Genomic DNA, 24,756 nt, shown 5'->3' on the forward strand with positions numbered 1-24,756 from the left:
CTTGTAGATTACAGCACTTCAAGTACACATCCAAGTACTTTTTACATATTATAAGGATTTCTGCCTCTATTACTATTTCAAGCAGCGGGTTCCAGATCTCCACCACCTTTTGGGTGAAAAGATTTCCCGTCAAAGTCCCTCTAAACTTCCTAGCCAAATTCTATACCCACCGGTTATGGACCCTCAACCAAAGTGAATAGGCCCTCCTATCCACTCTATACAATTTTATATATTTCAATGAGATCTCTGCTCAGCCTCCTCTGTTCAAAAGAAAACAAACCCTAGCCTATCCAGGTTTTCCTCAAAGGGCAAAGACAAATGACTAGAAATCTGATTTACCGATATTGGTTGATGGAATAATATTGGCTGAACCAGGAGAATGCCTCTGCTCTTCTCCAAATAATTCCATGTCCAACTGAGCAGGTAGATGAAGCTTATGTTTAGTTCCTCATTCAACAGACAGCCCCTGAGGCTGTGCAGAATGCACTTAGTACTGCACTGAAGTGCCATCCTGAATTATGACTGAAGTCTCTGGGTCTATGACTGTCTGACTCACAAGAGTCAAGAGTTCTACCACTGAGCCTAGGTTGGTAGAAATTGAACCAAAGCTAGTTATGACAGGGCAGAGGACAGTATACTTCATGCCTGCATGCTGAGGCATGAGACTCGCCAGATATTATGCAGTGGGCCTCAATTCATAGACCAGCGAAACAAGAACAGCCCATCAGTGAACAGAACCTCAGCTAAGTGTTGTCGGGTGTTAAGGCAGTGCCCATTTTCTCTAAGCCCCATGCCTTTAGAAAATGAATTACCCATCTTGTGTGTGCCACAAATGGAGTGGTGCAAAACTAATAATGCACCAGAAGCTACACAAAATGCACAGCACCTATGTCATACTTTAAAAAACATGCTTACATTAACACCTAGGACCAAAATTCCATAAACAGCCTCATCACAGATCACAGAATCTGCCCGCTTTCTTGTGGACAGCAGGACTCCACCTTATAGCAAGAAAAGGCAGTTTCAATCATAATGTTAACTACTGTGTTTATAAAATACACTTTTCTAATATTCATGAATTACAGATGAAAGGTAGAAATGCTTCTTTGGCAAAGTCGCATGAAGGAAGTTTGCCATGGAACATCAGTCTAGTCTCTACACACTCTTGTCTGGAATGAGTGTTGACAGGGATCTACAAGGATTAATTCAAAAACCAAAGTCTTAATAAAGGATTTACCACCAAGCAAGAACTCATCAACAATGCAAGAGGAGGAAATTTGGGTAGATATTTTTCTGATAAATTTCAGCAGCTCAGACACTGTTCCTTTTAAACAAAAAGCATAGGTCTTCCAATACAATAGTTCAACTAAACAGCATTTATGTTGAAGTACCAGGAACCACATTTACATATAATACAAAAATGCCGCTCAGAGCAATTAAATATCAAAATTGCATTTTGGGATGGAAGCAAAATGAAAATGAAAAATTCACTACAACTCGACAATTAAATCAGGTCTATTAAAAAAAAATGACTATTAGCAAAACTAGTATGGCTTACAATTTCAACCAGATGGCTCAAGAAAGTTTACATAGCAAATCAGTTAAGCCATTGCACCCAAAAAGCCCTTGGGTACATGCAAAGTTAACTGATCTTGACTGGTACAGTTACAGGGCGATGAGTCAAGGAGGGCCAGACTTTAAATATATAGCTCATTAAACCTACCTTGCTGTTACAAGTGAGTGGTCTGTGTGTGTGTGTGTGTGTGTGTGTGTGTGTGTGTGTGATATTGTCCAACTCCAATACAAACTTAAACTGACATGTTCATGCAAATGTTTTGGATTGATGAAGTCATGTTGGACTGAGTCAAGTCATAATATGAAGTAGCTTGTTGAAACATGTAATTGGAAGTACGTATCTCTGGCATGTATAGACATAGGCGTCACCTTGCAAATAATATTGCTCAAGCGTAATGAGGCTCTACACAATAGCTCCCTTTACCCTGTTCCCCCACCCCAGTGTTTTTCTCTTTCCTTCCCTCCTCCATGAGAGTTGACCTATTTTGGAATACAATACAAAATGCCAAAAGCTATTCTTCATGTGTAGCCCAAAACAGTAAGTGTCAGCAGCGCAGTGGGGAGGGAGTCAAATGTGAGGGGGAAATCACAGCTAAAGCCAATTCAGAATAATATCGGCATTATACCGGAGGTAACGTTGACATATCTCAAACCAAGGTTAACTAACTGCACACATCAGGGATCAACCTGAGGCCATTCCAACCCTTATGACAGATTACTTCTCCGATAGTTCTGTGGTACTAAGTCAGTCTTTAAAATGGGCAACATAACACTAAGAGACTATATGCTATTAAAATGGAGAGGCGATGGTGTAGTGGTATTGTTGATGGACTAGTAATCCAGAGACCCAGGCCAATGCTCTGGGGACCTGGGATCAAATCTCTGCCACAGCAGATGGTGGAATTTGGATTCAACAAAAATCTGGAATTAAAAGTCTGATGATAACCATGAAAGCATTGCCGATTGTTGTAAAAATCCATCTGGTTCACTAATGTCTTTAAGGAAGGAAATCCGTTGTCCTTACCTGGTCTGGCCTACACGTAACTCCAGACCCACAGCAATGTGTTTGATTCTTAAATGCCCTCTGAAATGGCCTAGCAAGCTGCTACAAAGTCACAAAATGGAATGAAACCGACGGACCACCTGGCATTGACCTAGGCACTGGAAACGATAACGGCAATCTCAGCCCTGTCAACCCTGTAAAGTCCTCCTTACTAACATCTGGGGGCTAGTGCCAAAATTAGGACAGCTGTCTCACAGACTAGTCAAGCAACAGCCCAACATGACATAGTCATCCTCATGGAATCATACCTTACAGATAATGTCCCAGACGTCACCATCCCACCAATAGGACAGACCCAGCAGAGATGGCGGAACCAACGGTCAGGAGGGAGTTGCCCTGGGAGTCCACAACATCGACTCTGGACCCCATGAAGTCTCATGGCATCAGGAGTCATGAATCATGGGGGAGTTCTAGTCTAGAGTTGGGAACCTTTCTACAGGCAAGTTCAAAAGGTGTTGGCAACTTCACTTGTCATAATGTAATGCTTCATGATAAGTTAAGTACATTCTTAACACAGTAATTACTGTTAGGGCTTTCTATTTAGAAGAGGTGACCATTAAATTGAACAGCAATGTCAAAGCATTCAGATGCATTAGAGTACTTTACCCAGTGGATAAAATGCTCTTCTGCAGTGAACAGTATTGAGGTTAGGGTTTTAAGGTATTAATTTCCCCCTGTGAATTAATCTTTGGTTTGACTGATAGCCCAGTCATCAGTTCAGCCTTTTGAAGCAGTGAATCAGATGGCCATCTGCTCTACTGCTTTGACAGGTTTTAATGTATTCAGCTCTAGACATTTTGTTGTCATAGCTCTGGTTCAGAATCCCATTATGAATGCTTGGTTCAGCTCCAAGTCCCATTAATGGATTTAGCTCAGTAGGGACTGTTGATACAGCTTTCAAAGGAACTGTGGGCTTTGTTTCTACTGACAGTTTAATGAAGTTGTTTGGATTAAAGCTTTTTTTTCAAAAAAGAGGTTTTTGAATGACTGTTTACTTTGACTTTTTAGGAGCACTAAAGAGGTTTAACTCTTTTTCAAGTGCAGGTTGAATGATTATATGTTTGATTGACAGTTTTACGAGCTCCTAAGAGGATTAAAGTTTTTGAAGAGGTTTATGAATGGCTATTTGTTTATTTTAACAGTTCCATGAGCATCTTGAAAACTTCCCAATGTTTGGCTCATGAATTCTGTCCATAATGTGTACTTGGTAAATGGGCATGCCCATGAAGGGGGCATAGAGAGTATGGGGGAATATGAGGGACATGGGGAGACATGAAGCGCATGGGGACTATAGTGGGGGCATGGGGGCTATGAAGGGGGATGAGAGTCAGCTGGGGTGAGGGCTAGGGTGCCTAACATTCATTGACAGAACTGGATTGATGTTCCAGTTAATGGAGGCAGGCCTTCCAACCTGCCCACCTTGACATCCTTCCACCTCTGGGCTTTTTCTGGAGGTGGCGGCCCTGACTCCAGCCTGCCTCTGCCACTCCACCATGAAAATAGCATAGGTGGGCATTATCAGACATGGGGCAGGATCACGACGACAGGAAATGGCCTGGCTCATGATTCCTGCCTCGAGGTTGAAAATCCAGGCCTGAGAGTCTAAATAGGGTAGAGGAGCAAATGGATCTGGGAATATTAATCATGCAAATAATTAAAAGCAGCAACACAGGTTAACATGTTAAAATGTTAGGCTACACTTGGGGGAGGATTTTTCCCTCGTCGGCCAGGCTCGGTGGGCATGGTCAGGATGCCGCCCTTGATTGGGGCTAGACCACGATTTCATGCTGGTGGGCCAATTAAGGCCTGCCCAGTGTGAAACATGAGCGGCAGTGCTCAGCGCTCCCTGTGTGGGGTTGGGTGGGTGGGGTGACGGGAAGTGGGCAAGTGCAAACTTCACGCGGGCGCACGAGTGCGCACTTGAAAATCACAAAGCTGCCTCAGGGAGATGAACACTTTCCAAAATAAAAAATAAAGATGCTAAAAACGTTGTAAAACATGCCCCTTTGTATGACTCTGTCACATGAGCAGGGACATGTTATTAATTCAATTTTAGAATTTTTATTTTATTTTTATTTGCCGTTGGAAACCTCACCCTGCCCGTGGATGAGGTTTCCAAAACAAGGCATAGGCCTTTCGGCCTTTTCGCCTGCTCGCCAACCATAAGGATGGACGGGCAGTGAAAAATTTATTTTCATTACCTTTTTAATGGCCCGAGTAGGCCTTTTAATTGTCGGCGGGGTGTGCTGCCGACTCCGGCATGCGCCCACTGACCAAAATGTCATGCGAGTGCACGATGCGGTCGGGACGCTCACTCGATGTCTTCGCCTATTATTTAATGCTCGGTCAGATTGGGCCGCGCCTGCCCAAAGAGGTCAAAATTCAGCCCTTAGTGTACTGTGTGCAGTTCTGGTCTCTATGTTAAGAAAAGGGTATGAGAAGCACAGGAGAACATGCGAAAAAGATTTACAAGGATGATACCAGAACTGAGATGTTATAACTATCAGGAAAGACTAAACAGGCTAGGGCTCTTTGCTTGAGAAAAATTAAGGTGGGTGTAACCTAATAGGAGTGGTTAAGATTTCAAAAGGGTCTGACATGGAGATGATGTTTCCACTTGCAGGGGAGTCCAAAACTAGGATATTTAAAAATAAGATAGTCTCTAACAAATCCAATAAGGAATTCATGGAAGCTTCTTTTCACAGAGACTTGCTACACTTGCTAGTAGTTGTAGTGAATAGCAATGATGTATTTACGGGAATGCACATGAGGGGGAAAGGAATAGAGGATATACCGATAGGATTAGGTAAATTAGAGTGGGACAAGGTTATATATTAATATAACTCACTGGGTGGGAAACACACAAGACTGAGTGAAATACTGATTTTACACCTTGCCTAATATTACTTATTGATTTTAACGGAGAGTAAATTCAGGCAGGGTGTAGAACCAACATTACATCCAATCCTGGCAGCTCCCAACTGACCAGGTATCTTAAAACTGGCTTCACTGGGCAAGGATGTAAAGTCAGTGTTCCACCTGATCAAGCGGATTTCCCGTCCAGTGATTTAGGTTAAAATTTCCCCTGAACAATCTGATTTCTGTTGTCCTTGTGACTCTAAAGATGGATTTCTGAGACTCCAAAGCAACTCCTGTTTAAAATTAAAAGCTGCAGTGCCAGGTTCACCCTTTATCAGTGACAATCGCAGGTCTTCACTTTCTAATGGGGTTAGTGACACTGGGGAAATTAAATAGGGGAGAGTGGCACAGAGAGCACGGGTATCTATCTCGAGTTTCACTGTCCTTGGGATGAATTTGCAATAAGATGGTTTGTGATGGCATTCACAGATGAATACTCGGTCGATCCAAAGGTCTCAGTTTGAATTGGGGGGAGGGTGCATGAAGGATTCACCCTAGCCCAGTAGCAGGAGATGTACTCAGATAGGAGAGAGATGTGGAGACCCTCCTGATCACAACTACAGGGCCCCATTAAAGCAAACCTTCCTGGAATCCCACCCAAAACTCAGTTGGCAGAGTGGGAACATGACCGCAGAAGTTAGCAGCTGGGCATTTCTGTCTGTTCCTTTTCATACACCATCAACTCACCTTTACTGTAAATCTCTGGGATCCAGCCAACCACAGTCTCAAGGGAAAAAAAAAAAATCAGCTAATGCTGAGCAGCGTACACCTTTCAGATTTACACTGAGCCTATAAATCACAGACTTTCCCAATCTCATCAAAGGAATAAGTAATACTTATCCCAGACGCAAAATGGCTTCGTTGCACTAGATGGGTGGTCTGACTGCTTACCCTGTATCTCAGGAAGCAACACTTGTATTACTGTTGGAATTGCTGTTGAAAACCATCCCTTTAGATGGATTTTGGCACCTCAAAGATCAGTAACACTGCTTCATTTACCTCAGAGTGCCTATCCATGTCTGGGCTGTCATCAGCAACAGCCGTCCAAGCAACAGCAACGTGAGTAGGTAATAGCACAAGAGACACTTACCCTGCCCCCACCGACAGAACTGGCATGCCTTTGTTTCAAATTAGAAATTAAAGTTCTATCAATTTAAAGTGACATGAGGATTGATTCTGAGAAAAGCATGATCAACATTTGATACTGTACATGGTACATGAGGGTCTACTTAATGCATCAAGTCCTGTGAGCAAGTCCTGATAACACTGTACCTCTCTTGGCAAGAGGAAAATGTACAAGCATTTATTTTGCCCTTTACATTGCAGAGATCACTATTTGGCAAAACTCCTTGAAAAGACCTTTTGCTGATTTGCCAGAGTCCTACAGCATCAGTCAGTCGTATCTCAATTTATGAATAGTACCGGGTCCTGCACTTTTCTGAATGTCCAAACTTGGCGCAAACTCATTTTAAAGGACAAATGTAATTTTTTTGTTAATCTTTGATTTAAAATGAAGTATTACTGGTTATTTCTCACGGTGTTCCACTTGAGTTTCAGTATATGCCCACTCGCTTACATCTTCATAGTGCTGATTCTCTCAATCTCTCCTCTTTCTGTCTATCAACTCTCTGCTGCTTCTCTTCCCTCAGCTCTACTTTCTTTCTACTTTCTTTCTATTTTTCTTTTTTCTCCCTTTCAGGTGGCTTTTGCAGTGGTGTTGTGGGGAAAGGACTCACAACAGATACACACTACAGCGCGATTATCAGTAAGGGCTCCTGACTCATTCTTTCCAAGCAGTCCCGTTGCTCCTTAACACCTTGCCTGTACATTTCCCTCCTGACCACACACTTGTTTGCATCACTATTATGCCTGCTTTGTCTCTATGAACGACCCACTCAACCCTATATACTCCTTAACCTCCACCATCATTCACTTCACCCTTAACTCTTCACCCACTATCTCCCTCCACCAGGGTGACTGATGAAAGGACTGAGCCCCCTCACCTTCAACCAATTTTCCTCCTGTTTTTCATTTCCCTCAAAGCGGTTTGCTTTTCTTGCAAAACTCAACATTTCAAGAAATTTTCCTACAAAAAAATCATTACAATGCAAAAAGAAGTTTTTTTTTAATTATTTCATGGAGTGTGGGTGTCACTAGCATTAGTTGCCCATCCCTAATTGCTCTGGAGAAGTGGATGGTGATGCAACTTATTGAACTTCTGAAGTTCATGTGGTGTAGGTACACCCACAGTGTTGTTAGGGAGGGAGTTCCAGGATTTTGACTCAGCGACAGTAAAGGAATGGTGATGTAGTCAGGATGTTGGAGCCACACTCACCTAGATAAGAGGAAATTATCTCATGACACTCCTAACTTATGCCTTGTAGATGGTGGACAAGCTTCGGGGAATCAGGAGACAAGTTACTTGCCCCAGAATTTCCAGCCTTTGAGCTGCTCTTGCAGCCACTGTATTTATTTATATGGCTGGTCCAGTTCAGTTTCTGGTCAATGGTAACTCCCAAGATAGTGGGGGAATTCAACTATGTTAATGCCATTTTTAAAGGGGTATTTCAGAATGCACAGAATAGATACGTTCCAATGAGTAAGAAAGAGCCCAAGAGACGGACACACCATCCATGGTTAATTAGGAAGGCTAAAGATAGCATCAAACTTAAAGTGCAAAGATAGGCCAGAAGATTGGACAGAATATAATATAATATAAGAATATATGTAACAGCAAAGAATGACTAAAAGGCTAATAAGGAGGGAAAAATTAGAGTATGCGAGAAAGTCAGCCAGAACTATTAAACAGACAGTAAGTGTTTTTATAAATATTTTTAAAAAGCAGTTAACAAAGTCAGCATTGGTCTGTAGAAAGTGAGCCTAGATAATTGATAATGGAAAACAAGGAGATGACAGATGAATTGAACAGTTATTTTGCATCCGCTTTCACTATAGAGGATACAGGTAACGTCCCAGAAACAGCTATAAACCAGGGTATGGAAACAGGGAAGGAAGTCAGGAAAATTACAGCCACAGAGAAGTGGTACTGAGTAAATTGTTGGAGCTGTGGGCTGACAAGAGACCAGGTTCTGATGAACTTCATCCTAGGGTCTTAAAAAATAAGCCTCTAGTGAGATAGATGATGCATTGGTTTTAATTTTCCAAAACTCCCTAGATTCAGGAAAGGTCCCATTAGATTGGAAGGTAGCAAATGTAACTCCATTATTCAAAAAGGGAGGGAGACAGAAAACAGGAACCAACAGGCCAGTTAGCTTAACATCTGTCATAGGGAAAACGTTAGAAGCTATTATTAAAGAAGTTATATCAGGGTACTTGGATAAGCACAAGGTCATTAGGCAGAGTCAACATGGTTTTGTTAAAGGGAAATTGTGTTTAACCAACTTATTGGAGTTGTTTGAGGAAATAATATGTGCTGTGTCTAAAGGGGAACCGGTGGATGTACTGTACTTAGATTTCCAGAAGGCATTTGATAAAGCGCCACATCAAAGGTTATTGTGGAAAATAAAAGCTCATGCTATCAGGAGTGACATATTGGCATGGATAGAAGATTGGCAGGCTAACAGGAAGCAGACAGTTGGCATTAATGGGTCTTTTTCAGGTTGGTAAAATGTACCAAGTCGTGTGCCACAGGGATCAGTGCTGGGGCCTCAACTGTTTACAATTTATATAAATTACTTGGATGAAGCATTAATGGGATGGTTGCCAAATTTGCTGATGACACAAGAATAGGTAGGAAAGTAAGTTGTGAAGAGGACATATGGAGGCTACAAACAGATATACATAGGTTAAGTGAGTGGGTAAAGATCTGGCAGATGGAGTATAATGTGGGAAAATGTGAAATTATCCATTTTGGCAGGAAGAATAAAAAAGAAGCATATTATCTAAGTGGTGAGAGATTGCAGAGCTCTGAGGTGCAGAGGGATCTGGGTGTCTTACTGCATGAATCTCAAAAGGCTAGTATGCAGGTACAGCAAGTAATTAGGAAAGCTAATAAAATGTTATCATTTGTTGTGAGGGAATTGAATACAAAAGTAGGGAGATTATGGTTCAGTTATACAGGGCACTAGTGAGACCACATTTGGAGTACTGTGTACAGTATTGGTCACCCTATTTAAGGAAGGATATAAATGCGTTGGAAGCAGTTCAGAGATTTACCAGACTAATACTTGGAATGGGTGGGTTGTCTTATGAGGAAAGGTTGGACAGACTAGGCTTGTATCTGTTGGAGTTTAGAAAAGTAAGATGCACAGTTCTGGTCACCATATTACAGGAAGGACATAATTGCTCTGGAGAGTACAGGGAAGATTTACAAAAATGCTGCCAGGGCTTGAAAAATGCAGCTACGAGGAGAGGTTGAATAGGCTGGAGTCATTTTCCTTAGAACAGAGGAGGCTGAGGGGTGACTTAATTGAGGAGTACAAAATTATGAGGGGCCTAGATAGGGTAGACAATAAAAACTTGCTACCCCTAGCTGAGAGGTCAATTACTAGGGGGCAGAGATTTAAGGTGATTGGTAGAAGGATTAGAGGGGACATGAGGAAAAACTTTTTCATCCAGAGGGAGGCGGGCATCTGGAATTTACTGCCTAAGTCAGTGGTTGAGGCTGAAATGCTCAACTCATTCAAAACGTTCTTGAATCTGCATCTTAAGTGCTGTAACCTGCAAGGCTACTGACCAGATGCTGGAAAGTGGGATTAGTTAAGCACGGCTAGTTTCTATTCATCTTTTTCTGGTCGGCACAGGCATGATGGGCTGAATGGCCTCTTTTTGCGCTGTAACTTGTCTATGATTTCTCTAGTAAGAGGCGACTTAATCGAAACATACAAGATCCTGAGGGGTCTTGACAGGATAGATGTGGAGAGGATGTTTCCTCTTGAGGAAGCATCTAGAACTAAGGGTCACTGTTTAAAAATGAGGTCATCCATTTAAAACAGAGATGAGGTGAAATTTTTTTCACTCAGAGGATTGAGAGTCTTTGAAATTCTTTTCTTGAAAAGGTGGTGGAAGCAGAGTCCTTGAATATTTTTAAGCCAGAGGTGGATAGGTTCTTGACAAGCAAGGGGGTGATAGGTTATCGGCAGTAGGTGGAATGCAAACTTCAGGTTACTGTCAGATCAGCCATGATCTTATTAAATGGCGGAGCAGGCTTGAAGGGCTGAATGACTACTCCTGCTCCTTGCTTGTATGTTCATATGGAATCCCCCTTTCAGAATTTCAGGTTCCTTCTCACGGCAGTGAATTCCTTAAAGGTTTATTGTCTTTGGGGAAAATACCTTTATGCAACTACCATTTAGTTTGGAAAGAACTGTGCATAACTTCCTCAACCACACTTAAGTCACAGGCAAATGATGTCAGCATGTGTTTCAATTCCATTATTGAATCATGTGTTTGGTAGAGCTTTATCTCTTTATAAATATATTTATGGTGACAAAACACTCACGCAGTGTCATATTTTTGAGTTTGTTGCATTTTATTTCCTTGGGGGCTGGTGCTGTGGAAACAACCCCATTAATATAGTGTTGTGGGGAAACTTGGATGCCATTTTTGTGAATAGCTGTTTAAAAAAAAATCACAATTTGCAACTTTTTTTTGCCGTCAAAGTATTTTTCCCTGGGGGTTTTATGCTGCCCGGTCATTTTTGTAAAATGCTGTACTGTTGGTCTATAATGGGTCAGCTGAGCTACTGCAAATGGCTGGACAGCATGAATTTCAGTTTCCAAGCTGCCTTGAGGGAATTTTCAAAGGCAAAGGAGAGGTGGGTTTGGATGCGTGCAGGGGGTTAAATGCCCTAAAAGTGATGTGGAGTCAACGCCCCGACATCGAACTACTGTCTTCCAGGTTTCACTAGGGTGGGTTGAAAATGAGTGGTGACTGCCCCACTCCCACCTCCCCAAAGCCATGGAGCTGTTGGGAATCTGATTAGATTATGCAAACAGGCAATTAAGTGTTTCTTGAACTCTGCATTTTGGCTTTAACAGCCAACGGACTTAGTTCTCGAGCCATCAGCCAATCATCAGAGTCAACCAGGTGAGTGCCGAGTTGGGGGTGCTTCTTCAGCGAAACTAACAGGCTGGGAAGCATTTGATCAGTGAAGCCAAAACCGTTTTGTCCATGACCATTAATTGAAAATTCCACCCCTCGAGTTTGTATTGTCATTGGGAATGCTGCTTTAAGAAACCAACCCTTATAGTGATACAGGTGCAGCAATGTCACTTCATTTTGCTTTGCTACTGAAGTTATGGCAGCTGTCACTTGCCACAAACTAACTGCATAATCCTCCTATTGTGTATTAAATGTGGTATGTTGAGCATGTGCTTCATTGTGAATCACTAGGTACTGCTACAGCCTGTTACTCCTGGTGAGCCTTTGGCCGGGATTTTCCAGCCCCATCGCGGGAGGGACCTGCCGCGGGCGAGGCGGCGCCCCAGCCAGAAGTCCATCGACTTGTGGCGGGGCGCCGGAAGACCCCGGCAGTGGGCGGGTGCAGAAAATCCCGCCCTTTACAATATTAAAGTTTGAAACACAGAAGATTCTGAGCGGCCTCCCATTTAAGATGGAGGTGAAGAGGATTTTTTTCACTCGGAGGGTCTTTAATGCTTAGAGTTCTCTTCCCCGGCGAGCAGCGGAGGCTGGGTCATTGAATGTATTCAATACTGAGTTAGATTTTTGATTAATAAGCAATTCAAGGATTATGGGGGTCAGGCAGGAATGTAGAGTTAAGACCACTATCAGATAAGACATGAGGGAACAAATGGCCTACTCCTGCTCCTATTCCCGATGATCTTAGTGGCACATTGGAATTATCATTTAATCGTGAGAGTGTATATCACCTTGCAAGTGCACAATCTGGCCACCGGGTTCCCACACATTGTTCAAAATGCTCTCTGAAAGTATTTTCTCAGTTGCAATTTTCTTTCTCAGTATCTAAAGTTTCTAGTATTTAAAAAATAGGGTTTAAAGAAAAACAGTTAAAATCAAAAATTTACATATTTCATAATAACAAGATTAAATCTACTTGCTCAATTGTCTTTTATGTTGTTTTCATGCCTTCATCACAGCTTTCAATTGAAGGTTTAAGCCTCTCGGAAAAGCTTGGGCTTGATAATTTTGCCACGTGTCTCGGAGTTGCATTTGGATTGTGCAGTATGAGCATGTGCAGTTCACTTAACTTCAGAGGATGGATCAATGATGTTCAGTCCACTCTAATGATGGCATATTTTTCTTTACCTTCTAGCACTTTCTGGCCATCAGCTTATCTTCAATTAATTTTGAAGGACATTTCTACAACAATAAAGCTTTTCAAATTTGTCTCAGTGGATGTGTATATATTTAACTCTTTAAAAAAAAAGTGCATTAAATTGTCTGTAAGAAAGTGGGTGAGTGTGTTGTGTACGCACGCGTGTCTAGACCACAGCAGTGCAGTCAGAGGGAAAAGTGGGCTATTTCACTTAATAACGCTTTAATTTTCAAAAAAATGTTCAATTTTGAAGCCAACTAATTGTCTCAACCTACGACACAAAAGCAAAATACGATAAATGCTGGAAATATGAAATAGAAATAGAAAATGCTAGAAATGCTCAGCAGTGCTGCTCCCCCTCAAGTTTTGTTGTTATGCATGGTCAGTTCTTGCAATGCAACGTACCTTTACGCAGTTTTTGCACGGCTGCACTCATGCGTTATTTCACACGGAACAAGGCCTGTGTGGTACCTTCCAGGCTGATGTGCGACCGTGCACTGCCCCAACAGAAATATTGCTCAGCAGGTCTGACAGCGTCTGTGCAGAAACAGAGTTTCCAATCTATGACCTTTCGTGGGACACTCTGACAGAAGGTCATCGACCTGAAACATTAACTCAGTTTCTCTCTCTGCAGATGCCGGGCATTTCCAGCATTTTCTGTTTTCATTTCTGCTATTTCAACTTGATGACTTGAAAAAGTCAAAGCCCACTTATGCCGGAGATTCTCCTATTAGCACAAGTGAGGCAGAGAGGGCCACTCGGTTCCTGACCTCATCACAGCCTTGGCACAAACATGAACGAAAGAGAGCTGAACGCGAGACGAGGTCAGAGTGACTGCCCCTGACATCAAGGCAACACTTGACTGAGTGTGCCATCAAAGAGCCCTAGCAAAACTGAACTCAATGGGAATCGATAGAAAAAAAATTCCACTGGTTGGAGTCATACACACAGAGGGAGAGGGTTGAGGTTGTTGGACTTTTCACCAATTACCATCTTCAAGTTGATAAAAGACTAGCAAGAGATCGTCAATATAAGTGAATTAAAATCCACTGTGCAGAAATCAAATACACAAATACTGACAATGCCTAAAGATGTAGGGATGTGGCACAACATTTGTTCTAGGTGTCTGCAGAGCTTTAATCTGAAATTAGCAGAAATGGTTGGCAAGAGACTGAAAATTTTACCCACATGGTGAATGCTCTTCAGTATAAAGTTACGACAGAGAAATGTAAACTTGAAAATACATGTCCCCGTCAGGCAACAATGTTATCACAATTTTACACTGAAAATCATACCCTTTGCAATTTTCATCCTAACAAAAATTCCTGAAGTTTTCCAAATTATGCTTTTATTGATACAACAAAGCTTCCCCACGTTAAAACAGACCTAATGTTACTTCATAACAAAAACAGAATTACCTGGAAAAACTCAGCAGGTCTGGCAGCATCGGCGGAGAAGAAAAGAGTTGACGTTTCGAGTCCTCATGACCCTTCGACAGAACTTGAGTTCGAGTCCAGGAAAGAGCTGAAATATAAGCTGGTTTAAGGTGTGTGTGTGGGGGGCGGAGAGATAGAGAGACAGAGAGGTGGAGGGGGTTGGTGTGGTTGTAGGGACAAACAAGCAGTGATAGAAGCAGATCATCAAAAGATGTCAACGACAATAGTACAATAGAACACATAGGTGTTAAAGTTAAAGTTGGTGATATTATCTAAACGAATGTGCTAATTAAGAATGGATGGTAGGGCACTCAAGGTATAGCTCTAGTGGGTTTTTTTTTTTAATAATGGAAATAGGTGGGAAAAGGAAAATCTTTATAATTTATTGGGAAAAAAAAGAAGGGGGAAACAGAAAGGGGGTGGGGATGGGGGAGGGAGCTCACGACCTAAAGTTGTTGAATTCAATATTCAGTCCGGATGGCTGTAAAGTCCCTAGTCGGAAGATGAGGTGTTGTTCCTCCAGTTTGCGTTGGGCTTCACTGGAACAATGCAGCAAGCCAAGGACAGACATGTGGGCAAGAGAGCAGGGTGGAGTGTTAAAATGGCAAGCGACAGGGAGGTTTGGGTCATTCTTGCGGACAGACCGCAGGTGTTCTGCAAAGCGGTCGCCCAGCTTACGTTTGGTCTCTCCAATGTAGAGGAGACCACATTGGGAGCAACGAATGCAGTAGACTAAGTTGGGGGAAATGCAAGTGAAATGCTGCTTCACTTGAAAGGAGTGTTTGGGTCCTTGGACGGTGAGGAGAGAGGAAGTGAAGGGGCAGGTGTTGCATCTTTTGCGTGGGCATGGGGTTGTGCCATAGGAGGGGGTTGAGGAGTAGGGGGTGATGGAGGAGTGGACCAGGGTGTCCCGGAGGGAGCGATCCTTACGGAATGCCGATAAGGGGGGTGAAGGGAAGATGTGTTTGGTGGTGGCATCATGCTGGAGTTGGCGGAAATGGCGGAGGATGATCCTTTGAATGCGGAGGCTGGTGGGGTGATAAGTGAGGACAAGGGGGACCCTATCATGTTTCTGGGAGGGAGGAGAAGGAGTGAGGGCGGATGCGCGGGAGATGGGCCGGACATGGTTGAGGGCCCTGTCAACGACCGTGGGTGGAAAACCTCGGTTCAGGAAGAAGGAGGACATGTCAGAGGAACTGTTTTTGAATGTAGCATCATCGGAACAGATGCGACGGAGGCGAAGGAACTGAGAGAATGGGATGGAGTCCTTACAGGAAGTGGGGTGTGAGGAGCTGTAGTCGAGATAGCTGTGGGAGTCGGTGGGTTTGTAATGGATATTGGTGGACAGTCTATCACCAGAGATTGAGACAGAGAGGTCAAGGAAGGGAAGGGAAGTGTCAGAGATGGACCACGTGAAAATGATGGAGGGGTGGAGATTGAAAGCAAAATTAATAAATTTTTCCAAGTCCTGATGAGAGCATGAAGCGGCACCGAAATAATCATCGATGTACCGGAGAAAGAGTTGTGGAAGGGGGCCGGAGTAGGACTGCAACAAGGAATGTTCCACATACCCCATAAAGAGACAGGCATAGCTGGGGCCCATGCGGGTACCCATAGCCACACCTTTTATTTGGAGGAAGTGAGAGGAGTTGAAGGAGAAATTGTTCAGCGTGAGAACAAGTTCAGCCAGACGGAGGAGAGTAGTGGTGGATGGGGATTGTTCGGGCCTCTGTTCGAGGAAGAAGCTAAGGGCCCTCAGACCATCCTGGTGGGGGATGGAGGTGTAGAGGGATTGGACGTCCATGGTGAAGAGGAAGCGGTAGGGGCCAGGGAACTGGAAATTGTTGATGTGACGTAAGGTGTCAGAGGAATCACGGATGTAGGTGGGAAGGGACTGGACAAGGGGAGAGAGAAGGGAGTCAAGATAACGAGAAATGAGTTCTGTGGGGCAGGAGCAAGCTGAGATGATCGGTCTACCGGGGCAGTTCTGTTTGTGGATTTTGGGTAGGAGATAGAAGCGGGCCGTCCGAGGTTGGGTGACTATCAGGTTGGAAGCTGTGGGAGGGAGATCCCCAGAGGAGATGAGGTCAGTGACAGTCCTGGAAACAGTGGCTTGATGTTCAGTGGTGGGGTCATGGTCCAGGGAGAGGTAGGAGGAAGTGTCTGCGAGTTGACGCTCAGCCTCCGCGAGATAGAGGTCAGTGCGCCAGACAACAACAGCACCACCCTTGTCAGCGGGTTTGATGACAATGTCAGGGTTGGACCTGAGAGAATGGAGTGCAGTAAGTTCAGAGAGAGACAGGTTAGAATGGGTGAGAGGAGCAGAGAAATTGTTTTTATCTAATGTTACTTCATCTCCGCTTTAGTCAGCAATGGCAGCAGGTCAGTATAAGTGTGAAGCAACAGTGTATCGCAAGTTTATTTGGTATTAAGGAAAGAAAAAAGAAAATTTAGCAATGAACCAGGCATCATATCAAGCTCAGGCAGTCTCAGCCCATTCAAAATCCTCCTCATGCACCTGGAGACTGGTATCTAAGTTAGGAGAGATGTCCCATAGATTAGTCATGCAATAGCATAACACTGAGTCACATCTATTAGTCAACATCCCCCAGTCTCAGTCATCATTCACAGGTATGCCCGTTCTACTGCCAGGGTGAAACCAGCAGAAATGAAAGCACAATGATAGTGAGTGAGAGGAGTTTCTAGAGTCTAGTAGTTTCTAGAGGCTTCAACATTGGCTTTGGAATCTATGAAGTCTGATGGTCAGCACCTACCACCCATACCTCTCCCCATCAATGAAATCAGTCCTTTTCCATATCGAATGGCCTAACTGCTGTCAGTATAATTATGGGAGCTGACTCCATTGACCCGAATTTAACCCATCTAAAGCCCAGCCACTTGCATGAAGTTAAAATTGTGCCCCATGTCCGTGGATGACACCACCATCAGACAGCATCTAGATCAGAAACAGCACGAGACCAACTACAGATCTTTGCAGAGTTCAAAGATAACATTACAATGGACAATAAACATGGCCATGCCAAAATGATTGGCACCTCAAGAACAAATTGCAAAGCTGGCAATAGTTTTTTTTTCAATAGCTTTGTGAATCTGATGCAGTAGCAGAGGGTGGCTTTATTGTTAACTTACAAATTCTGAATGGAGGAAATTATTTACCAAGATTTAATCAAATTAATCACAACAAAGCATTCCCAAAAGTGTCAACTTACACATGAGGTAATCATTTCATCTGAGCAGGCAGATGAAATTAGAAGATTTTCTAGAACGAGAAAGTTGAGCCAAAATGAACCTTCCCCAAAAACTTTCAACAATAAGCAACCCATTAGCCTGTTTTGAAATAAACAAACATCTCACACCCATTGTGTTGGAAAGTCCCTGATGCTTCTCTAGCTATGATCAGAGAAAATTAAACACAGAAACACCTGCAGCCAGCTATTTAAAACAGAAGGTTACAAAGGCATCCAGATTCAGCTTTAAAAAACAAAAGGGTTGGATTTTACAGGGTGGCCCTGCCCTGGTTAAAAAGTCTGGGGAGGAGCCCATTCATGATCCCAATGGCTGCTCCTCAGCAAATTAACACGGAGCAGTGTTAATTTCTTTCAGGCAAGACTTTCACCCCTTTATCAGGAGGAAGTCCCACCCTAGAGAGCTGTCGGCCAGCTGGATGGGTGACAGCTCTGCAGTGCGAGCAGCACCAGCCAGGAACAAGGGCCACTGCTGAGACGACAGACAGTCCCACATGCTGAGGAGCCCAGATAAGTACAGGCTTGGCAAGAGGTGTGAGTGGGATGGGGGTACGGGTTCAAGAGGACTGGGGGAGTTGGGGGGAGGGTTAAAGGGTGGGATGACCTTGGGGCAGAGGAGTTTGCCTCCGATGGAACCAGGGATCTGCAAAGGAGATTCCACCACCCTCCTACCCAACACCAGCCCTTGCAGCTAAAGCTGCTGGGCTTCCCACATTGCGTTGGCCTCCCCATGGCCTTGAGTAAAATACCAACGGGGGTGGAATGAGGCCCATAATTGGCCACTTACGAGCCTCAATCAGCCCAAGGGTGAGCCCGACGCTTCCCCTGGCCTCCGCAAATTTTCAGTCCGGTTGGGGGCGGCAGACGGGTGGTGGGGAGACCACCGACCTTTTGTTTTTTTAGGTGTCACCACCCACCCCGCCTTCAGGTTGGTGGGGGGGGGCGGGGGGGGGGGGGGGGGGGGGGGGGGGGGCATAAAATCCAGCCCAAAATTTCTAGAGAAAGCATTTTCAGGTAGAGCGGGAGAATTCAGGCACTTGGCTATGAATTATAAGGAGTAAATTTCAATTTGGATACCTGGGAAAAGCAGATATTTCCATTTGATTTTCATTCCAGGTTAAAAATTACCCTCATTCAGTTCAGACTAATTAAGAGGAAATGCTGCATGAACATTATTTTGTGGTTCTACAAACAAGACGACAAATTGTGCTGATTGTTTTAAGTGAATCTGATTATAACAGTTATTCTGTGCATTCACTGGCTGTGAAGTAAAGCATCTTATTTATTCGTATGTGGTCTCGCCTCATCAAGTGCTCTCTCAATTAGCCTTCAAAGATTGAATGTGAATGGCACAAATACACAATTCAGACAGGGATATGATTATCATATTCTGGGTAATCCCACTGTGGTTAAGATTTTGGGCAGAATGGGCACATCCTTAAACAAAAGCCCCTCAGGCCATTTATGGAGTGACTACTAATGCTGCATCCAACAGAACATGTAACCCAAGACTCTAAATTTGAAATCCTGCTTATTTGGACTAGTTTTCCGCCCCACCAGCCCACCCCCATTGACTTGGAAATAGCTCATGTTCAGGTATGTAGAACAATAAATTGTGTTATCGTGCGGATTGGAAGCCATGGAAATTATGTCAAGTAAATAATTTGAAGTGCATAAGAAAGAAAAAATGACTCCATTATTGACCTTATAGATAACGGTATTTCCCAGTGTAGCACTAAGCCACTTAGAAGATATAAGTTCTAGTCTCGGTTTGACTCATAGCTGATCCCTGCCAGGATAGATATTGAGGTGTGACATCCAGCTGCAGGATCCCTAGAAAGAATTGGGGGAGAATCTCAGCTAACATTATTACCTCACATTGTTACCTAGTAATTCCTGGTGGGAAATGCATAAGGAGTGTTGGGTGAGAATAGTATTGGATTTGGCTGTGATGAACTTCACAATTGAATTGCCCATCAGTACTCAGTCTAAGCTAACTTATGAAGTAGGGTACTGGACAACTGTTCATCCACACCCAAACATGGTTCACTGCCTTACCGAGAGAAAGTGAGAATACTGGCCAAAAAAAAAAACTAATTAAATGTAAAAGAATAGAAATTCATCTCAAGTGGTGGCACCAAACGGGTGGTTTTGAATTGGACACCCAACATGCCTAATATCTGTTGAAGGGTCATGAGGACTCGAAACGTCAACTCTTTTCTTCTCCGCCGATGCTGCCAGACCTGCTGAGTTTTTCCAGGTAATTCTGTTTTTGTTTTGGATTTCCAGCATCCGCAGTTTTTTGTTTTTATGCCTAATATTTAGTTCTATTCCAGTTAATGGAGTTAAATGTTAGATGCTGCATTGTGGCCAATCTGATACATCCATTTTCTGCCACTGCCCGAGATGAATTTCTACCCCAAAAATGCTACAACAAAATTCATTTAAATTTCCAGTTGGGCCAGTACAGATTAAAGATGTAAAAAAAATCAAATTTTGCATTGTAGTTAACTAGCATCATTACAATTACAGATTTTTTTATTTTCACTGTGATAATAACTCTGTGGTAGGCACAGACACCAATTTGATAGTCACTTACCAATATCAAGGACTCGCTGTTTGGCAGTGTGCTGTCGAGAATGCCAGTATTTCCAATACCTCAGTTGCTCATCACGGTTCTTATCTTCACTGAATACCACCATTATTACACTCTGGGGAAATGGATTATTTAGATTATATTCTTGTCATCTCACAATAAATAACAAAACATACAAATTTATCACTTTTCTGCCCTTATATAGTCTTCTGATATTTTCCCAACCAGAGCATAATTACGTAACTGACTACAGTTCCTCTGCTATCAGGCAATACACCAGAGATTTAATTCTACAACAAAACTTTCTAAAAAGAGAAAAAGTGCAATGGGTAAATGGAGACTTATTAACCAATATCATTTGCACATTCCTTCCATTCACATCCTCGGTAATTAAAATCCTCACTATTCATATTCTAGTCCTTCAACAAGAATACATGCCCTGTCTTCAAAAGCGTGATTTGTATGCCATCTGTCTTCTTCCCCCCATGACTTACCATTTGCAAGGACCCTACAACTAGTTCCACTGAAACATAGCAAGCTGTAGTTTTCAGAGAGAAAGAAAGATATAACACTGTACTTACTACCCTATACAATATCCAGCTAAACGGCATGAGATACAAGCCTAATGTATGCTTCTGACATTGGAGCAATATTTGTCATCGCTTATCTGGAACTGGTATGTCAGCAGAAAGATAATTCTCATGCAAAGCAATGTGTTCATTTCAGTAAGTAGTCAATATCAGTAAGTGGACACTTCAACAAATGTTTAATTTCTACCATGAAGCAGAAACAAAAAGCAGCGGTTTCAATTCCTGAGTCGCTGTTGAATAATTTGGGGCCGAGTGGTTTCCATGAATGGATCAATTAATTCATATCATTATCTTAAAGATAGCAGCTAGTCACTTTTGCCCACCAGGGATTCAAAGGCAATCTGAGTTTCAGCAGGCACCATTCCATAGCACACTAATAAATTGACTGTTGTGATCTCTCTGATTTGAAACTATGGTTTTGGGTACAAAAATGGCAAAAGTACAATAATGACCATGCTCTTCAGATGGGGGTTAAAACATGTTGTTGGGAAAGAGTGCAGGGAGCTGGATTCAATATCCAACCCATTCTTTATCCAACACTATTGGCAGAATTTTATCCAAACACACCTGCATGTAAAGGAGAGGGAACCTGCTTATTCTGTCATCACCCTTTGCCATGGCAATTCAACCCAGTTTCCCTGCCAAAGACAATAGGCAGGATGATGCACCAAATCTTGTCAAAGGAAAGGTTTCCAGTTAAAGAGATCTCAGCAGGGATCAGAATGGCTCTACGATGATTCCCGAGACTTCAGCAATCGCAGGAATGAAGAGGAAACCTGGGAAGGCTACCCGTGGGTCTCAGAATCTCAGCTGCAGGCCCTGCTGCCGGATCTAGGGGACTGAAATGAAGTGATGTTTACCAAAGACAGGAGGAAGAGGCCAGCCTCTCAAACTAAGCAGGCGCAGATGGAAGTGGCCGAGGTGGTGAGCAGCAGCACTTTGTCTCACATGGATACGGTGCCCCAAGAGGTTCACGGGCCTCAGGAGGGCAGGAAAGGAGAGTGGTATAACATTTTCAGGTGTCAAGCCCCACACTCTGACTTTCCCAGCATTTTCTTGCACAACACCAGTCAAACCAACACACCTTGAAGCTCCAACTATTCCTCTCTCTCTCTCTCTCTCATCCAAGGCACCTCCTCACATCCGAATATGAACAGCTAATATTCAAACTCATCTTTTTGCCATCTCGCACCCATGCCTCATAGTTACACTCTCTCTTCTTTGCGCAATTCGGTCCTTAAAGTCATAACATTCTGCTCTGTCTCCTTGCAGGAGAAGAGAGCACGGAATGCCAAGGGAAGGCAGAGGCTAGGGGGTGGGGGAAGGGGGGTGTGTGATGGTAGTGGTGGGGCGGGGAAGGGAGTGTTTCAGTGATGGCCACCTTGATACATATGAGCAACATCTGCCCACCACCACCACCCCACCCACCCAAGTGCGTAGAAAGTAGGTTGGTCCATGAGGCTGCAAATATCAGCAATAACATGCTGTGAAAGCCTTAGCCTCCCGAGACATTGGTACAAATAAACATCGAGAGCGCTGATTTTCTGTACAATCTCTCTTGGGAGTCTGACCTCCTTCAAGCTGGATCTCTGTGTCCACCCCCCGCTGCCCTGTGAAGCAGTGTGGTGTTAAGGCAGCGGCAGCTGGTGCTGCTCTTTTGGCTCCTCATCAGAGAGGCTTGGTAGAGTTGTATTAGCTGCTTCCAAGCAGTGGTGAAGGCTGACAGTGGGGAAGTGTAGGTCAAGGGGAGTGACGTCCAAGGCAGGTGAATTGAAGTTGGAAACCACCTGTCAAGCAGTGAGGGAGAGGTGCCGTGAGCAGCACCCTGTCCGCTAGGCGTGGTTGCAGCTCTTCAGTTTCACTATTTGAAGGCTTCCCAGCCTACCAGTTTCACGGACAAAGCACTCCCTACTGTGTTCTCACCTAGTCAACTCAGGTATGATGCACACTGCTCAGAAAACCTATGCACCGGCTGTTAACGTCAGACTGCTGGGTTAAATCCTCAGGTAATTGAGACTTACATATTTTAGTTACTTGCCCGAGAGCTCTGCATGGGTCTTCTGTTCACCTGAAAATCCATCCAGGTTAAACCCAGAAGTAGGCAGGATCATGTTGGGTTCCCAATCCAACGTCACTTTTCAGGGTATTAGTCCCCTATGCACCCACCCCCTCACCCCTTTGGCAATTAAAATTCTAAATTAGATGTCAAAAAGATAGAAAATATTCCACTTTACTGACATTCCTCCCAAAACATTCAGCCAGTCAAACAGAATTTTGAGTATTTCCCAATATTCTATTGTAAACGTAGGGGAGAGAGATGAAATGTTCTATGAAACTGTGCGTATTTGGGATGGTTAGACTCCCTTTCAACCACATTTAGAGAATTATAAGCTAATTACTGACAAAATAAGCCCACCAGGAAACCTGGGTTTTTAGAGAGGAGAATAATGGCGAAAATGAACTCTATGCTCAAGGAAGCAGAGGTGTCACCGATCGTGCAACTAAACAGATTCCAGAAACCAAACGTAACTAGAGTAAATTGGAAATGTTGCTACTGGAGAAAAAGGCAATTACTGGCATTTTCACAATTCTAAAGGATATAGATAAAACCTGCCTCAAACTGTGTAACTGAAGCTGTGGTGGAATGAAGAAAGAAAGGGGAAAGGTTAGGCTGAGCGCAGGTGATAAATGTGTGGAAAGGACCCTAGGGAGAGATAGCAAAGCAATCAGCAAATTCAAGAGCTAGTTAGATCATTTTTAAGCAAAAGAAGCAATTGTGCAATAAAAAGACAGAGCACAAGATATTTTGTAAAACTTTGGAAATGACCCCCAGATGGATCAGCTCCATGCATTCCTAAGCTCCAGAAATGGGCTCTCCTAGATTTTCCAGCTGGTGTTACATTCTATGGGCTCTGTTGGTCAGTGCAGAAGCAAGTCTTAGCTGCATTGTGAATGCAGGTCTCCCTCTCAGTGCTGTTGGATTGCTTTTCTTCTCGCTACTGCACATAACTTCAAACATCAGAGGCATGGCTCTGACTGTATCTGAGGTTGACAATGAGTAAATGAAATACTTAATTTGTTAAAACCATTTGGCATCTGTGTATGACAGGTTTTGCATTGACCCTTTAGGCAGTGGTTTTAGTTTCAAGGTTCTGTTTAGCAGATGGAAATGATGTCCCTTGGAATTACACTCAATTTAAATGGAAGCAATCATATATTGTATTTTCCCATTTGGTGTGTTTTTCTCCCAATTACCAAGTTGAAAAAAATTGTATAGGTTTCAGTCACTTTTAATCAAATTGTCATGGAAAGGAGAAAAAACAACTTCGGATAGGATTTTCAGGTCATTGTGCCAGCGCGATGGCCCAGGAGTGGCCAGGAAATGGTGCGACCAGCGACTGACAGAGACTGATGGAGGCGGCAGGTGAAGGGGGTGGGGGGGGGGGGGAAATTAGTGAAAACCCTATTTGGAGGGGATGTTCAAGATGGCAGCCAATAATCCCTGGAGCAAGACAGCAGCCAGGTCAAAGACCATATGACCAATTGGCAGCATTCACGCCAGTCACCGTAAAAATTAAACTAAAATACAAAGCAGGCAGCTTAAACAGAATAATTAATAATTCACCATACGATAATAAATCCTTCCACTTTTGGCTGATTAGTGGAAAATATTTATTTTGCACAAATCAAATCCGATTTGATTTTGTTCAGAGACATCCTTGCCACCCAGCTCTGCACACCCACCTCCCCACCACCCCTGCCACTCTGCTCCATTTGGAGATCCTGTGACTACACAAAAAATCAGGGCATTAATTATTTAGTCAAAAGGCAAATGGTTAATAAAGGTAACTGAAGGAAAAAACACACAAAACAAATATACAAAAAAAACAAAAAAACCCAGCCACTGCAGGGTACCTCAAATACAAGTCAAAATATCTTTTTTTTTAAAAAAAAGGCTTTCCTCCCACTCTGCACCCACTTTCATCTTAAAAAGAACATGTTGAAACACCAAGAACACAAGTGAACAGAAGACTTATTCATCCCAATCTCGAA

The 24,756-nt window shown here is 43.3% G+C and overlaps 1 protein-coding gene across 3 annotated transcripts in view; it reads right to left on the reverse strand.

Annotated features, from left to right (window-relative positions):
- Positions 1 to 24,756, reverse strand: part of grhl2b (grainyhead-like transcription factor 2b) — a 133,600-nt gene that overhangs the window by 55,024 nt on the left and 53,820 nt on the right. For all 3 annotated transcript variants that reach the window (XM_041190602.1, XM_041190603.1, XM_041190604.1), the window contains exon 7: positions 20,117 to 20,228. In XM_041190602.1, the coding sequence (XP_041046536.1) occupies positions 20,117 to 20,228 (112 nt within the window). The remainder of the gene's footprint in view (positions 1 to 20,116; positions 20,229 to 24,756) is intronic.

The sequence above is a fragment of the Carcharodon carcharias genome, chromosome 6 (assembly GCF_017639515.1).
Source record: "Carcharodon carcharias isolate sCarCar2 chromosome 6, sCarCar2.pri, whole genome shotgun sequence".
NCBI classification, from domain to species: domain Eukaryota; kingdom Metazoa; phylum Chordata; class Chondrichthyes; order Lamniformes; family Lamnidae; genus Carcharodon; species Carcharodon carcharias.